This window comes from Ovis aries, chromosome 12 (genome assembly GCF_016772045.2).
Source record: "Ovis aries strain OAR_USU_Benz2616 breed Rambouillet chromosome 12, ARS-UI_Ramb_v3.0, whole genome shotgun sequence".
Taxonomy (NCBI): Eukaryota; Metazoa; Chordata; class Mammalia; order Artiodactyla; family Bovidae; genus Ovis; species Ovis aries.
Window position 1 is genome coordinate 61,358,535 of NC_056065.1, and position 19,042 is coordinate 61,377,576.

General features: G+C 35.0%; 1 protein-coding gene across 1 annotated transcript in view; it reads left to right on the forward strand.

Moving 5' to 3' along the window:
- XPR1 (xenotropic and polytropic retrovirus receptor 1) overlaps positions 1-19,042 on the forward strand; it is a 206,453-nt gene that overhangs the window by 147,714 nt on the left and 39,697 nt on the right. The window contains exons 8-11 of the mRNA XM_015099345.3: positions 7,993-8,183; positions 8,349-8,528; positions 14,030-14,201; positions 15,570-15,764. Coding sequence (XP_014954831.2) covers positions 7,993-8,183; positions 8,349-8,528; positions 14,030-14,201; positions 15,570-15,764 — 738 coding nt within the window. The remainder of the gene's footprint in view (positions 1-7,992; positions 8,184-8,348; positions 8,529-14,029; positions 14,202-15,569; positions 15,765-19,042) is intronic.

A 19,042-nucleotide genomic window follows, 5' to 3' on the forward strand; every position in this document is an offset into this window, starting at 1 on the left:
GGAGAAATCTGTCAGGTTTAAGTCGTTTTTTTGTATAAATGATGGGGGAGTGGGTGTTGGTTGGTTATTTTGGCTCATTTTTCCTTTTGGATGTAGTTACCCCTTTAAACATTGCTAGTTTATGACTATTCTCCATCATTTTCAGGGTTCAGTTATCAGGAACCTCAAGTCCCTTGATCACAGATAAGAGTAAATAAATATTACAAAATTTATGCACTAAATAAGCTCATTAGCTTTGCTTTCTGGAGACTCTTTCGCATCACTTCTAGAACCTATTTACAATTACTTTGCATATGATTTTAAGAAACTTGGTTATATAATATTCTATAGAATTTAAAAATTATAGAGGTAGGAGGAATTGATGGAAACAAGTGCATTCCGAATGTCAAGAAATGATAAAACAAGGAAGGCATAACCTTACTAAACCACCCAGCAGAATTTGACTTACCTCTCAGCAGCATTTGACATTGTAGATCACTCCTTGAAACCTTTTCTTCAGTTGATTTTGTTGGGAAACCACAAACAACTGGTTTTCTTATTAAACTTCACTGGCAGTTTTTTCCCAGTCTCTTTTGCTAGTTATTCTTTACTTTTGGCATTTAAATATTGGGGAGTACCTCTGGGTTTAATGTTCAACTCCTTCTCTTCCTACATGCATTTTCTAGCTAGGTGATCTTATTCAAGCCTATGGCTAAAATATCATCTGTATGCTAATAACTCCCAAGTTTATATACTTTTTCCTCTGACGTGATATCTCATTGGCTACTTAGATGTCTAATTTTTTTAATGACTAAATATGCTTTCTCTTGCATATAGCATCACCTCTCACTAGTTTCTCAAGCTAAAAACCTTTAACCTTTTCCCCCATACTCATCTCCAATCCATCACCAAATCCTGTCACCCTGTCCTCAAAAAAGTTCTGAATCTGTCCACCCCCACCAATACCATCCTTGTCTAAACAACCATTTGTTCAGTATACTGCAGCAACCTTCTGAACTTGTCTCTATGCAACCACTCTTGCCTTCTTATAGTTACCAGTGTCTTTTTGTGGCTTTTTTTTTTTTTTCAATGCAGGTTAAATCTAGTTCTGTATCTTTAGGGATGAATGCAGATTACTTACATAGACTGTATGGAAATGCTACAATAAAAAAGAACTTAGTCCTAGATTGATTATCAAGCTAACTGTTACGGAAAACACACGGACTTATTTTCAAAGGCCTTGCCTGGGTTACAGTCCCAGCTCAACTATTTGTTAATTATTAATTTGTTAATTGGCTTTAAGGACATCACTTAAGTTCTCCGAAGCAATTTCTTCACTTGTTAAATGAGTTTAATACCTTAAATTTACAGTGTTGTATTAAAATTCATTCAACAAGTAAATTTTGTATATCTATGATTAGGCTTGCTACCTTGAGTCTTAAGATAAATAAGAGAATTACTTTCCTCATGAAGCTTATTGTTACATAAGGGAGATTGAGACATTAAAACAATAATAATACACTACAAAATAGAAAGTATTTTCTAAACAAGTCAAGGGAACAAGTGATTACTTTCAAATGAGAGCTTCAGGGAAGATTTTATGAAAGAAATGGTATTTATCCTGGGTATTGATAGAATAAAAGGCATTCCAACAGAAAGAGACAGATGAGCAGAGATGTAGTTGGCTGTTTTAGAGGGTGAAACATAAGAGGAGGGAATAAGTTTTGAAGGAGAGAAGTGGTAAATTCACCTAAGGTGAAAAAGAGTATTAGATGATACAAATTAAAAGATACCTTGAAACCAGTTCATAGACATCAGCTAAGAGGTATAAGAAAGCATTTATAGGTATGAAGTACTGTATCAATATGATACGTCATATGAGATGGAAGTGTCCTTTCTGTAGGAAAAAGCTTACTCATCTGTGTGTGAAATTTTTTCTTTCCTTTCCAAGATGAGCATGGTGTTAAGCATGGTGTTAATAAGACATAAGAATAGATAAATAAACGTCATTCTTTTTATGTGAATGAATTGAAACGCTTTCCTAAATTCAGGGACACGTTGGGGGTTTGTTTTCTTTCATATACGTAGCCTGTGTTCTTGTGAGACAGTCTGACTCGTTTTCTAATGTGTGCTTTATGCATTTAGCATTGTACATTTATGTTCTCTCCCCTCCTCAGAACCCTTCTTTGTTTAATCTTTGTGTGCCTGTGAGATAAATACAGTTAAAGCCAGCTGTCTATCCTTATTTATCTCCCAGCGGTTGCTTAAAAGATATCAGAGTTGAGAATTGAGAGAGAAACTCAGCAGTAGTAATGCATGTACAAGCATGATTCTTTTTTCAAACACTGACATAAAAAAATAGTGTGCATAATTGCTGTAGTTTCTCAAGGGGACATGACATAATATTTAATAATTTGTCTGAAACTCACATATTCCAGATAGTTAGTGTTATGAAGATGAAAAGTTACCTGCTCAGATTTTTTTTTAACTTTTTCTTGTAGTTTCCTAGTAACCTATACTTAATTGATATAATAATAATATGTCACATTTCACTTTTTGGTTGAACAGAGTTAAGAGTTTAACCATTAAAAGTACATGAGGGAAACCTTCTACACTGTTGGTGGGAATGTAAATTGGTAAACCACTATGGAGAACAGTATGGAAGTTGCTTAAAAACTAAAAATAGAGCTACCATATGACCTAGTAGTCCCACTCCTGGGCATAAACCTGGAGAAAACCATAATTCAAAAAGGTACATGTACCTCAGTGTTCGTTGCAGCACTATTTACAATAGCCAAGACATGGAAGCAGCCTAAATGTTCATTGACAGAGGAATGGGTAAAGAAGATGTGGTACATATATACAATGGAATATTCAGTTCAGTTCAGTTCAGTCGCTCAGTTGTGTCCGACTCTTTGTGACCCCATGAATCGCAGCACGCCAGGCCTCCCTGTCCATCACCCACTCCCAGAGTTCACTCAAACTCAATGTCCATCGAGTTGGTGATGCCATCCAGCCATCTCATCCTCTGTTGGCCCCTTTTCCTCCTGCCCCCAATCCCTCCCAGCATCAGAGTCTTTTCCAATGAGTCAGCTCTTCGCATGAGGTGGCCAAAGTACTGGAACTTCAGTTTTAGCATCATTCCTTCCAGAGAACACCCAGGGCTGTTCTCCTTTAGAATGGACTGGTTGGATCTCCTTGCAGTCCAAGGGACTCTCAAGAGTCTTCTCCAACACCACAGTTCAAAAGCATCAATTCTTCGGTCGGTGCTCAGCTTTCTTCACAGTCCAAGTCTCACATCCATTCCTGACCACTGGAAAAACCATAGCCTTGACTAGACGGATCTTTGTTGGCAAAGTAATGTCTCTGCTTTTCAATATTACTCAGCCGTAAAAAAGAATGAAATAATGCCATTTGCAGCAACAGGGATGGACCTAGAGACTGTCATACTGAGTGAAGTAAGTCAGACAAAGGACAAATATCGTATGATACCACTTATATGTGGAGTCTAAAAAAATTGTATAAACAAAGTTATTTATGAAATAGGAAAAGAGTTATACATGTAAAAAACAATCTTATGGTTACTGGGGCGGATGGGAGAGAAGGATAAATTGGAAAATTGAGATTGACATATACACACTACTATTATATAAAATAGATAACTAATAAAGACCTACTGTATAGCACAAGGAACTCTATTCAATACTCTCTAGTAACCTATATGAGAAAAGAATCTAAAAAAGAATGAATATACGTATGACTGATTTGCTTTGCTGTATAGCAGAAAGTAACACAACGTTTTATGTCAACTATGCTCCAATAAAAAAGAATTTTTTAAGTGCGTATGAGTGTGAAATAGCAAGCACTTTCTTACTAGTGGTAAGAGTATTAATTGTTGCAGTCTCTTTAGAAATTTGGCAGTATATATAAAAAATTTATAATACAATCAGTTTGATTAAACATATTATCCCTATAAGTTTTTCTTGTAAACATACTTGTACCTGAGTGCAAAGACGTATATGAAAGGAGGGTATTCATTGCCATTTTGTTGATAACAGCAAAATTCTAAGAATGTCTCAGATGTCTATCAGGAACTGTTTAAAAAAATATATATGACATTATTCCTATACAGTGGAATACCATGAAGATATTAAGGTGACTGAATGGAAATGGGTATAGTACTTTGGAGAACTGCTTGGCAGTATCTACCAAAACTGAATTTAGTATATGCTATACTGGGTTGTTTCTCCCTTGTGGCTAATGTGAATTTTGCTGCTTTGAACAGGTATATACATGGATTTGTTTGGGTACCAGTTTTCAATTTTTTGAATATATATCTAGGAGTGGAATTGCTTAATTATGTGATAATGCTTTTTAACCTTCTGAGGTGCCACCAAATTATTTTCTACAGAGGCTCCACCATTTTCTGTTTGCACGAGCGATTTATGAGGATTCTGTTTTCTCCATTCTCATCAATACTTGGGAATTTCCTGTTTGTTTGTTTGTTTTAAATTTTAATTATAGCCATCCTAGAGGGTTTGAAGTAGTATACTTACATGGTTTTGATTTGCATTTTTCTAATGACTAATGATATTAAGCATCTTTTCATGTGTTTTTGTCTGTTTATGTATTTTCTTTGGAAAAATGTCTGTTCAAGTCATTTTGGTAGCTCAGACAATAAAGAGTCTGACTGCAATGCAGGAGACCCAAGTTTGATTCCCTGAGTCAGAAAGAGCCCCTGGAGAAGGTAGTGGCTACCCACTCCAGTATTCTTGCCTGGAGGATTCCATGGACAGAGGAGCGTGGTAGGCTACAGACCATGGGGTCATAAAGAGTCAGACACAACTGAGCAGCTAACTGTTTCTTTCACTTTCAATGACTAATGATACCTTGAACATCTTTTCATGTGCTTATTGGCTGTTTGTATATTTTCTTTGGAAAAATATCTGTTCAAGTCCTTTGTCCATTTTTTAATTGAGTTGTCTTCTTATTGCTAATTTGCTCAAGTTCTTTATATATTCTGGATACTAGACCCTTATCAGATACATAATTTGTAAGTATTTTCTCCCACTTTTTAGATTATCTTTTTCTTTTCTTGATAATGTCCTTTGATATACAAACTTTTTAATTTTGATGAAGTCCAGTTTATCTGTTTTTGATGTTGTGTTACTACTCATGCTTTTGATGTCGTATCTAAGAAGCCATTGCTGGATCCAACCAAAGTTCTACAAGTTTACCCATATATTTTCTAATAAGAGTTCTATGGTTCTAGCTCTTATATTTAGCCCATTCATCCACTTTGAGCTAATTTTTGTACATGCTGGAAAAATGGGGTCAACTTCATTCTTTTGCATGTGAATAACCAGTTGGTGAATAACCAATTGTCTCTGTACTATTTGTTGAAGAGAATATTCTTTTTCATTGAATAGTCTTGGCTCTCTTGTTGAAAATCAATCAACCATAGATGTATAAATTTTTTTTCTGAGCTCTCACTGTATTTCATTTGTCTGTATGTCTATGTTTACACCAGTACTATTTGGGAGTAAAATTTGAAATTGTGAATTGTGAGTCCTCCACCTTTTTTATTCAGTTTTGTTTTGGCTGTTATCTGGGGACCTCTTATAATTCCGTATGAATTTGAGTACCGAAAGAAAAAAAGAGCCATTAGAATTTTGATATAGATTGTATTGAATCTGTAAAGTAGTTTGAGTAACATTGCCATTTGAACAGTATCGCATCTTCTAGTCCATGAATATGGGATTTCTTTCAGCAGTGTTTTGTAGTTTTCAGTGTCCAAGTCTTTCACCTCCTTGGTTAGATTTATTCCTTGATGTTTTATTCTTTTGTTTGCTCTTGTAATTGAAATTATTTTCTTAATTTCATTTGATTGTTCATTGCTGGTGTATGTAAGGGCAACTGAATTTTGTGTGTTGATCTTGTAGACTGCAATATTGCTGCATTTATTAATTCTAGTAGTTTAACTGTGTATTCTTTGGGATTTGTACTTATTTTTGTTTCCTGAATATTGTAATGTATATGTGTTCTTAGCTTGGGAATCAGTATATAAAACTATATACACATCAAAAAAATTTTTTTAACCACCTAACTAATCTTGTTAGCATACTTATTCCTTTGCAATCTGTTCTTCACATGACAGAGTAGCCCTTTAAAAGTATTAGTCTGGTTGTATCACTTATATGCAAAACCTTTCATTGGCTTCATACATCTGAGTAAAAGCTTAAATCTTGACAAAGTACAGCAAATCCTACCTCATATGCCTTTAGGTAACTTTTTGCCACTTTACCTCTCATTCATTCTAGTCGTAGTGGCCCTGGTCTTCTTCCTGTTCCTGGACTACATGAGGCTTATACATATCTTAGGGTTCTTTGTCCCTCCCTCTACTTGGAGCCTCCGTTCCTCCAAATACTCACACAAGTTAGTCTTTATTTCCTTCACACTCTATTTCCTTCACACAAACCAGTCTCTGTTTCCTTGAGATTCCTGGAAATATCATCTTCTAACCACCCTACCTAAAATACAGCTAATAGTCTATCCCTTTACTTTTTTCTTCAAAATTCTTATCTGATATTATATAGAATAGAACTTTCCTGAATGAAGACAGTTATTTTGTCTGTTGCTCATTATTGAATCTCCAGGTTTTAGAATTGTGTCATACATAATGGGCACCCCGTAAACATTTGTCAAATTAATGAAAACATCAATTTTCATCGCGTAAAAGGAAAAAGAAACTGATACATACTGAATATTCATAATGGGCCAAACATTGTTTTAGCCATTTATGTTGTCCAGATTTAATCTTCTTTACAAACTGATGAGAATAGATATTCTCCCCCACTGACCAACAAGGAAACTGAGAGTTAGAAAAAGTAAATATGCCCTAGTAAATTTAGGACTTGAAATCTGATCTATAGTATTTGACTCCAAGTATAAAATTTCAAGTGAGTACTAAGAGTAAATTTTATAGTTATTTGGAAAATTGAGAAATTGGTTGCCAAATTGAAATTTTTGGCACATAGGCTAAAAGTGAAACATATTGATTCAGTCAATTTATGAACAGATGAGAATCTGACTTTTAAATAATGTAGAAATAGAATTGGTCAAAAGAAGGAACAAGGCCGTTTCAAGTACAGGGAACAACTTAAGTAGATATGAAAAGTGAATTTGTTCAAACAAAATAAAATTTATCAGGTGATAAGAATTAATTTAGGGGCATTATGGGATAAGTTTGGGAGAAGTGAGTTGGAGATCAGACTGTGAGGAACTTGAATCATGAGGCTCACGTTTGAACATTATAATTATTGGAGTGCTATAGGATAGTAGTGATACTGAACATTTGTATGGGCATATGGACAGTTGAATGTAGTAATTTAAGAGTTTGGGCTTTGGAGCAAAACTGAGTTAAAATCCTGGCACTGCCGTTTACTAGCTTGTTAACCCTGAGCAAATTATTTAACTTCTCTGTGCTGTAGTTTCCTTGTCAATCAAATGGAGATAATAGTTTTTTAACTCACAGAGACATTGTGAAGATTAGATAAATTGTTATTATATGTTAAGGTACAATCCTTAGGATGTAGTAAATAAACATTCTATAAATATTGTTGTCATTTATATGATATTTCATCTTTCACATTGCTTTCTTGTATACTGTTTCTTATAATTTTCATAGTAACTCTGAGGTAGATATTACTATATCCAGCTCAATGATGGCCAAACCAAAGCCAAAGAAGTTTTCTCATGCCAGAAATTCTTGGCTGAGCTGATGGTTCTAAGGCTGAAAGTCAAATTTTCTGGAAAATTATTCTGGTAGAATTTTGCAGAGTAAAATGAAGAGAAGAACCTTTAAGCAAATTTATCAGGCTCTTGAAATAACCTAGGATCACATTTTGAATATTAAAAATTCCTCTGCCAGGGCTATATCATTGAGAAGAGAAAAGACAGTTAAAGGACATGTTGCAGATTTCCTGACTAACCAGTTAATTGATATTCTTTCAGCTATATTTAAACTTGAAACAGGTAGAAATATATGGCCCTTGATAAGAATCTATCGGGGTGGCTTTCTTCTGATTGAATTCCTTTTTCTACTGGGCATCAACACGTATGGTTGGAGACAGGCTGGAGTAAATCATGTGCTCATCTTTGAACTTAATCCAAGAAGCAATTTGTCTCATCAGCATCTCTTTGAGGTAATCAAACCAGATATAATAATACTAAACTCTATTTTCTATTTGAAGGGGATTGTTGATAATAATTAAACCATTTTTCTTATCTTTGTTTTATTAAAGATTTTCTATGTAATAGTAAAAATAAAAATAATTTTCTTTGTTTTTGTCTTTCCCATCCTTTATCAGATTGCTGGATTCCTTGGGATATTGTGGTGCCTGAGCCTTCTGGCATGCTTCTTTGCTCCAATTAGTGTCATCCCCACATATGTGTACCCACTTGCCCTTTATGGATTTATGGTTTTCTTTCTCATCAACCCCACCAAAACTTTCTATTATAAATCCCGGTTTTGGCTGCTTAAACTGCTGGTAAGTCCAGAAATTTTGTATCATTTGTAGAGTGATATATTGATCTTTGGCTTTCTCCAGAATGAAAACAAAACTCCTGTATTGCCCAGCTTTAGAAGACATGTTCACATTGTAGTTTAAATGAGTGGTAGCCCAGCTCCAGGAGCAAAGAACACAGTGTAACTGATACACTTGATGTTGTGCAGTACAGTGGCCCCAAGAAAAGCACTCATGCATTTTTTTTTCCTCCATAATGGAGTAGTGTCGAGATATTAGTGATTTTGGAAAGTGATAATAATTCATAATTAATTACTATACAGATTATTTAATCAACTGTGATAACATACAGAACTTTGTTTCCTTTTTTTTAAGGTGGTTAAACTATTATATACCTGTTAAATTACCATAAGTAGTCAAATATTTTTATTTTGTGAAGTATTGGGTCTCTAAAAGCAGTAGGATTATCTTGTTAGATCTCCAAGTTTAGTTTGAGAAATTAACTTTTTAAATTCCATTTTGCCTATTTCTTAATCTCAAAATCAAGCAGTCTTAGCATTAGGATATGAAATTTCCTGCAAAAATGGTAGCTGTAGTATACATTTTGGGATATTGTAAAGATTGCCCTAGAAAGGAACTCCTGCTTACTCTCAAATTTAACCATCTCTGTTTTGAAAATCAGTTGAGAATGTTTTAATATAATTATTTCATAGATTATAAAATACACCTAATAGTAGAGTGAAAATTAGTAATTGACCAGTTTCCACAAACTTTCAAAGTTTCCAATTACTGTCTCACTTTTTTTTTTAACCTTGTAATACTGCCTTGAAAACTATAATTTTTATTTCTTTTTCCTTTTGTATGCCCCTTAGGGTTAGCAGAATTTTTGTTGTTGTGCTTAGCAGTATACTCTTTGCATATAGCATTAACTAAATTTTTTAAATCTAAAGATATAAAATATGACCTTTCTCTTACAAAAACATAGTAAGCACTAAACAAATTAAAAGCAACCTGTGTTCCAATATAAGTAAGTATTTATAGCAATATAGAAAAGAAAATGGCCCAGATCTTGATTTCTCTTCTCCCCAGTTGATTGTTCATTTATTTGTATTTATTTGTATATCACCAATGAAGAGTCTCCCTCTTTCCCACAAACTTTATTGAATATAAATAACTAAATAGCAAATCATTCCCTTTAAGTATAGCACCACTGGGCCTAATTCTAAGTTTGTATTCTGAGTGTGGGACTTAGCTGTTGAGGTGTGTAATAAGTCATATCATCATCCCCTTTAATGTGTTTTGTCATCATCTAGGAAAACATGCTTTTTAGAGAACTTTTTTTAAGACAAAAATTTGGGCCCTTTTTTTTTTTCTCTTTTGAAATTTGTGCTAAAAATAAATCATTTCCAGTTACTACAACAATATTACATTACCTTTCTTATTTTGAGGTTGTCATTTTATTTCTGGATTTTGTGTTATTTTCATAAAAATGTAATATTCTTCTGGTTACAAGAAAATAACTTCAAAATTATAAACACCTATTTTTCCTTCCTAAATTATTATGAAATCTCTATAAAGTTATCTCAGATGAGATTTGGAAGACTTAGAAAATTCAGGTGTTAATATGATTGCATCATTACAATAACAAAATAGTACAGTTGTGTACATTATGTGCTAAGTGAGCATTTCCCCAGCGCACCCTTCTTTGTTTAAATAGGAAGCTGCTATGATTCATGCATGACCAGTTATTCTTATTAGCAGAATGATTCCCCATTGAGTAGATATTTATCTGTGCATCTGTTGTGTGTTAATAAATGAGAACTTGTTGATGGAATAGGTTGGCAGTAATATTAGAAGAAGAAATAAGAGAATAGTAAAATATACTGTCAGAAGCAGTGACATACAGAAAGAAGCGTTGTTGTTTGTTGTATTTGTAATAATTGTAAATAGTAAAAAATATTATTTATAGATTATTTTAATATTAATTGACCTATTGACTTATTTTTAATTCAAATCTCACTGAGAAAATTTGCCCTTAGATTTATTTCTAGTGAATTAACAAGAATGTTTCTACTGTAGTTAAATTTCCCTGATACAGCTGTTTTGAAAGCTTCATCCTAAAGTAAACTACATTTCCCTTTCTTTTTCTTCAATTTTTCGTGGGAAAGAACATGTCACCTGGCCCATAGTGGTAGGCACTGGGCACCATTTATATTCATATTTTAATTTGAATTGATATGTTATTCCTCTCCCCAATAGATGCTAGAAAAAAGTTAAGAAATTGATTTGTTTTGATATTAGTATTATATGTCAAACTAATACAGTTTCTTTGCATTCATCAGTTCATTTATCCTCTATCCAGATCTGTATTTGCCCTCATTGTAATCCAACTAGGAAACATAAAAAAATGCCTCAGATTTTCCAAACAAAAATATCAACTTATAGAAGGCTGCATAAAGTTTTTAAATTAGAGTATTTTCCTATATTATTTTGGAATTGGTTTTTCTAATATTTTCTTTAGTTGTATAATAAAATTTTTACACATATCTCTGGTATAAATACAGAAATGTTCTCATTTAATAATGCATTGTCTTCGCATTTTTATGTGTATCAATTATATTGTGTGTGTTAGTCGCTCAGTCGTGTCTGACTCTTTGCGACCCCATGGACTATATAGCCTGTCAGGTTCCTCTGTCCATGGGATTCTCCAGGCAGGAATACTGGAGTGGGTTGCCATGCCCTCCTCATCAATTATTTTATTCTTTTTAATAAACCATGAGATTAGAACTACTACTAATCCACATTTTATAATGAGGAAACCTTAAGTTCAAAGAACTTATATAAGGTCATGAAGCCAGGATGTAATGGATATGGGATGTAAGCTCAGGCATTCTGGCTCCATAACCTGTGTTTTTAAACACTACCATTTAACAGACCTGGTAGTCATTTTATGTAAGATGTTTAACTTTGATTGTTGGATCAACTAATGGAATCTTAAAATCAGATTTGAAAGAATGTGATTATCAGTAAGTAGAAATTAAGACTTTATCTCCGTAACTGTTTGTCTACATTAATTTGAAGATGATGTTAACATATATTCTTTGTAGTAACTAATTAGTGGCCTTTTTGTGTATGTGGGTAAACGTCAGACATCCAGATTTTTTCTAGCTTTCTTAATACAGTTTCTCAGTTATTTTAATTAAAATCAAAGCAAAGTAGAAGTTGAAAGACCTTAGCCAACATAAGAAAGGAAGGAGAATTCTCACTTAAAAGGGGGAATTTGGGTAAATCTAAGATGAATTTGACCATGTTTAAGGGCTAACTTATCAGGGAATTAAGTATGTTCTGTTTATTTTTATCTTCATCTCTGCTCACTATACCTCTGACCAAACTGCTTGCTCACTTCTTTTTAAATATTTCTGGGGTATTTTGTTTGCCTGTCTGTAATAGCAGTTACTACCTGGTGCTGTCAGTATTTCTTTTGGTGTTTATTTGCCCAGAGGGATTGTGGGTGATACAGGCCATGTTTTATTTATTCAGTACCTTCACAATGCCTGACATAATAAATACGTAATGAACAAATAAATAATAAATAATAATAATAAATAAATAATTCATAATAAATACTTAATGAATCTTTGTTAAATGCATGAATGACTACGATTAAGTTCATTGGTTCTCTTACACAAAACCACTTCCTCCTTTATTTTTTCATTTTCTCCCTTCTGTAAATTTCCCCTTCCTCTCAGTTTCTATTTTATTTTACTCCTTTCCTTTTCTAGTCCATCCCTCTGTTTCTTTCTTATTTAATACACTCTTCTACTCTTCTGCTCTTACAGAGGTTTTCTCTAATAGCCAGGTTATAATTGGCAGGTTGTGACAGTATGGTAGTCTGTCTCATGTCAGTGAGAAATGACAAATTCGCTCTAGGCTACCAGTTTCACAAAAGTCCACGAAGTTTCACAAAAGTCCATGACTAGAGACTGAGTTAGACTTCCTGATCCTTTGGTGTTAGGTCATAACTTGTTCTTTTGTTTCTCTCTCTTGGAATCCTTTAAATCCATTCTATACCTAGAGTTTCTTAAAATATTATACAAACTGGTACCAGAACCTCTTTGTGCATAAATGATTAACATCTCAATCCCTAACACCTCCTATCTGACCCTACCCTGCAAAAAAAAAAAAAAAGTTTGCTATATCTGGAGCTGTATCTGATAATGTCTTTTCTGGCTTACTGAAAGAGTAAGCAAGTGATCAAAAGATTGAACCATAGACTCAAAATATGTCAGCTCCAGAAAGTTATGTTTTAAAGCCTATATTGTGTCCTGCAGACCCCTGCTCTAATTTTTAAAGCTCCAGGATAGCTGTGACCCAGGATTGATTTGTAACAAAACCGTTTATTGTTTCACTGAAATAATCAAAGAAATTATTTAGAGAAAGGATAGAAAGAACCAGCCAAGTCTGAGAGAAGAGGGCCATAGTCTCCCAGGCTGGATATGTCTAGTAAATACTTCTATGGCAGGGGAGCTATAGACTCATTTTCTCAAAACAGTTGCTTAGAATTCCTTGTTTTAGGAGTTCATTTTCACCTGTGTGAGATAGAAAGGGTCTAACAGGGTAAGAAGGAAAGCTGCCTTCATCCCATCTTCATTTCACTCACAGCCTTTCAAGGCAAGCTGGTACAGTTTGAGCCTCTTTCTGGTGATCGGTATCTAACTCCTCCCTCTGCGATGCCAGGATTTTCCTTTGCAGTGGAAAAAGGCTTCTGCAAAATAGGGTTAGAAGGCATTATCTTCTGTAAAATGGGAATATGGATAACACCTAGCACATAGAATTTGTTATAGTTAATGGATTATAAGAAATGCATCATGAGAAAAATATGCAGCCTGGATTAGTGTTCAAGACATATAACCAGAATTTATTTATCATTGTTTTCATAATAGTGGGGTGTGGGCTGATTTTTGTGACATAATTTCAAGACAGATATGATCATTGCCATGGCACTAGCGAAATGAAATGAAATGAAATGAAAGTGACATTGGTTAGGGAATGAGACATACTTCAGCCGAAGTACTGTCCTTCCCTTCTTACCTTTTGCAGGCAAAGAAGAGCTTTGTATTCAGTTAGCTAAGATGGGAGAATATTCCAGAAATAATCAAAGCACATGGGTCTCCAGCAAATTTATCTTAGACCTTAATGGTAAATGTCCTCTCAGTGCATTTCTACCATTCTCTCTGCTTTCAACTTCAGCTCTTCCCACCTCTCTGCTTTCTGTTTTTTGACTCTTGCTTTTCCTGCCTTCCCCCTGCCCCCACCCTTTTAATTTCTTTCTTAGTGATCTATTCAACTCATTCTTTTCATTACTAATTTTGAACCTAACTATTGTTGCCAGGTCCCTGTGTTTGTGATTGGCTCATTGGTTTCCATTTTGTCAATTAAATCATGCTGCAGAGTCAGACACAAATTAGATAAATTTAATATGAATTTTCTTGTTTCTGTGTTTCTGATTTTTTTCTTTCTCCTAGTTTCGAGTATTTACAGCCCCCTTCCATAAGGTAGGCTTTGCTGATTTCTGGCTGGCCGATCAGCTGAACAGCCTGTCAGTGATACTGATGGACCTGGAATATATGATCTGCTTCTACAGCTTTGAGCTCAAATGGGAGGACAGTGAGGGCCTGTTGCCAAAAGATTCACAAGGTAGGGTATGAATGTGCATCTACACTACTGAACTGCCAGTGTAAACCAAGAAATATTGGGAATGATAACTGAGAAATTTAAGCTCATCCAGTAATATTATAAACTTAATTAAATGTACTTGGCACTGTTTTAGCAATATCTTTATCTGATATAAGTTGGCTCTTAAATTATAATTTTAGCCACTCATTTGCCAGGAGATTTACAACTTAATTTAAAGAATTCTAAAACTAAAAACTTCTAGTACATCAGTAATTATATCACAGATGCTCTATTGTCAACAGTTGCCATCACAGTATTGCTTTACGATGATCAAAAATAATGATTATTTAGAAATTAGATCAAGTGCTTTGAGCAAGTCATTAGAGATTGTTTTGTTTTTTAGTTCTTATTGGAGACCTTGTTTTTCTTTTGGCTCTTTTTGTCACTCTTACTGTAGCTTATGCCAGGTATTCTAGTTTTTAGGAAATTTTGCCTTAATGATGAAGACCAAATTTAGACAGATCATGGAACATCTGACTAACAAAAGTCAATGATGCCAGTGCCAACACAGATTTTCATTAACTTCCAGCAAATCACAACTCTGTTGTATGTTGAGCCACTATGATACATTTCCAGAATTTGAAGAAAATTGATTTACCAACTCTGTTCTTCTCATTTTAAAATGTAAACTCTGCCTTTTGTTTTTTTGTTATTGTTTCTGTTGTTGTTTGTTTTGTTTGTTTCAAAGAATAAGTGTGAACACCCTATAATGGGTATGTTGTAGGGGTTTGGAGTTCATAGAACTAACTGTCATCAACAGTGATATTTGTAGGGTTTTAGGTGTTTCAGATTACAGAGCTCACTAATTTTTTTCCTCTTTGATTAGTGTACTCAACTTCTAATTGTCTAATACAAAGCTGATTACAAAGGGGCCTTCCCAGGTGGCTCCAACAGTAAACAATCCGCCTGTCGATGCAGGAGACCTGGGTTCAGTCCCTGGGCTGGGAAGCTCCTCTGGAGAAGGAAATCGCGACCCACTCCAGTATTCTTGCCTGGACAATGCCATGGACAGAGGAGCTGGCCAGCTACAGTCTGTGGTCAGAAAGAGTCAGACACGACTGAGCACGCACACAAAGGCATAGATTACAAAACTGTAAATCTGAGTGGGCAGATTTTTATAAGTTCCCACTGTGTATTTCACCTTCCCTCTTCGGCTTACTGATCACTAAAAAGTTTAATATAATAGTTGCAAAGAAAAAAATGAGTCTGAAAAGCAGGTTCCTTGCTCTTAAAGACTTCCTAATGGTTACAGTATATGACTAAATGATGTGAACAAGTTGTTGTTTGTTTTTTTAAATTATAATCTTTTCTTCTTTGAAATCGTCACAGAACCAGAAATTTGCCACAAATATTCATATGGTGTGCGGGCTGTTGTTCAGTGCATTCCTGCTTGGCTTCGCTTTATCCAGTGCCTGCGCCGATACCGAGACACAAAAAGAGCCTTTCCTCATTTAATTAATGCTGGGAAATACTCCACGACTTTCTTCACGGTGACGTTTGCAGCTCTTTACAGCACTCACAAAGGTATTCAGTGGTTGTGAAAAGATTTTTCAAAATCCTGATTTTTACCACTTGAATCTGTTTCTTAATCTGGTTACCTTTCCATTTGTCATGCTTTTTCCCCTATTGAATTTCCAGTCCCCTCAGTTATAGTAGTTTGTCCTTGAACACAATTTTAGCCTCATTCCAGTATTTACTAACAAGTACCATTGAAAAGAATCAAAGTCATACAGAATAGGAAGGATTTGTGATAATGTTTGAAATCCTGAATTACATTTATTTAAAGGGTTCAATCCAAGACACTTTGGGTTTTCATTTGGTTTTTTTAGACTTCTTGTTCATTAATATGAGCTTGGGAAATGCTAGGTGAAAAAGATTCCCTCTGGCAGTCATGTATATTTTTAATCGTTTCCCTTCACCAAGTAGTAACGTTTGTTTCCAGCCTATTTAACTGCAAATTGAGTTCTCTGATCTCTCTAGTTTCTTATCTCCATGGCAACTAGTTATTACTTGAGACTGTTCTTCTGTTGGGAGGAGAAAAAGGCTTTTAGGTTCTGAGCCACATGCAGTCACTCCTTTTGAATTTTTAACCTTCTTCTAAGAACTGTCAATCAAAGATCTCACTTGCTTTTACTAAAATGCCTTCCTTCTTTGTTTAAATCAGTGTCAGCCTACACCTTAGAAGCTGCACTCTCATCTAAAGAAATGTTACCAGTTGAAATTATTACAGTTATTTTTAGATAGCTTGATAAAATTTTTTCTGGTGATTTTTAATTGAGATGCTGTATTTAGGAACCTTACCTGGTGCTGCAAAAGTGCTGCTGTGTGTCTGATGGTCTTGAAAGATTAGGATGATTTTTTTCTTTTGAAAAGCTTGAGATTTGATCCAATAGAACACCTTATTGATACTTCCACTTTTTGCAGTAGATTCTGTGATTGCAGTAACATTGATAATGTAGCCAATAATTCTACCACTAAGGAGGCAGTCTTGTTAAATGATATAATTTAACTAGATACCTCAGTGAAGGAATCACATCCTAAAGCTCCCTTAATTTTTTTCTTTTACAACTCCTCTCTCATGTGTACTTACTGTTTGGCTAGTTCCTCAGGCTCTCCATTGTACATGCTTATTTGTTGGCCTGGGATACTTAACATTGTGTACTCAAATTGTGTATTTTAGCCTTTGTGAAGGTCTCTTCCTTCAAGGATTACTCCTCTAAATTTCCAGCCATTCCATCAACCCTGACTCTGTCCTGTAGGCAGTAAGACTGATATTTCTGTTACTGGAGTAGACGGGGTATTGGGAGCACCCTTAGGCAAAAAGCCACAAACTCAGAATTTTTACTCTTTATTGCCAGTATCTTTCCAAAGTAAGCTCAGGCTTTTTGCTTGCTTTTGTTGGCTTCCCAGTATGTTCTAATAGTTTGGTTTTTTTTTTTTACTTAATATTATATTAGTTTCAGGTATATATTGTAGTGATCCAGTATTTTTATATAAAGTGGTCATAATAAGTCCAGTTACTGTCTATCACCATATAAAGTTATTATAATATTACTGACTATATTCCCTATGGTGTACATTAGATCCTTGTGACTTACTTATTTTATAACTGGAAGTTTATACCTCTTAGTCTCCCACACCCATTGCATTCATCCCGTAACCTACTTCCTCTTTGGCAACCACCAGTTTGTTCTCTGTATATATGTCTACTTCTGTTTTGTTATAGTTGGTCTTTTTTTGGTTTGTTTTTTTAGGTTCCACTTATAAGTGCAATCATGCAATATTTACCTTTCTCTATCTGACTTATTTCGCTTAGCATGATACCCTCTACAGCCATTCATATCATGAGAAATGGCAAGATTCCATTCTTTTTTATGACTGAATAATACTCCATTCTGTGCATATGCATCTTTATCCATTCATCTATTGGTGGATGCTTAGATTGCTTTCATACCTTGGCTGTTACTGCTGAGGCAGTGAACACAGTGGTGCATATGTCTTTTTAAATTAGTGCCTTTGTTTCCCTCAGAGAAATTGCCAGAAGTGAACTTGCTGGGTTGTGTGGTAGTCCTGGTTTTAATTTTTTAAGGAATCTCTGTACTGTTTTCCATAGTGGCTGTACCAATTTAAATTTCCACCTACAGTGCACAAGGATTCCCTTTTCTCCACATCCTCTCCAACACTAGCTATTTGTTGTCTTTTGGGTAATAGTCATTCTGACAAATGTGAGGTGATAAGTCATTGTGGTTTTGAATTGCATTTCCATGATGATTAGTGATGTTGAACATCTTTTCTTGTGCTTGACATCCATCTGGATGTCTTCTTTGGAAAAATATCTGTTCAGGACCTCTGCCCATTTTTAAAATAGGTGTGTTTTTCTGGATGGTTAAGTGTGTGAAGTATTTGTATATTTTGTATGTTAACCCCTTATTTCACATGCTTAGTCTCTCAGTCATGTTTGACTCTTTGCAACCCCATAGACTATAACCCACCAGGCTCCTCTGTTAATGGGGATTTACTAATTCTTATCTGTGCTGTGCTGTGCTTAGTCGCTCAGTCATGTCTGTCTCTTTGCAACCCGCCACACTCCTCTGTCCATGGGGATTCTCTAGGCAAGAATACTGGAGTGGGTTGCCATGGCCTCCTCCAGGGGATCTTCCCAACCCAGGTATTGAACCCAGGTCTCCTGCATTTCAGGCGGATTATTTACAAGCTGAGCTACCAGTGAAGCCCTAATTCAGAATTAAAACTAAAAAGTGAGGTATTTACACAGGGGTATACATAAGTATGTTAACTTCAGTCAAAACTTTTTGTTGTTGTTGTGCATCAACTTATTGTGCTTTGCCAGGTATGTTTTATTGGAGCTTCCCTGGTGGCTGAGATGGTAAAGAATCTGCATGCAATGCAGGAGACCTGGGTTCGATCCCTCGGTCAGGAAGATCCCCTGGAACAGGGAATGGCTACTCACTCCAGTATTCGTGCCTGGAGAATTTCATGGACAGAGGAGCCAGGCAGGCTGCAGTGCAACACTGGCAGGCTGGTGTTGCAACTGAGCAACTAACGCTTTTACTTTCACTGCCTAGAGCTGGTTTATATGTGTCTTCCTTTATGGAAATCTTTTTAAAAGATACACTTACAATCACCTTGCATGTGTATGGTGGGGGTATTGTACCAGGTATCAATTATGAATGTGTTTGGTCTTTTGTTCAAGTAACAGCTGTTTACTGACTGAATTTGATTCATGTGTCCACAGACAGATTTTTAAACACACAACCATTTTTTAGAGAGAACATTGGTTGTAT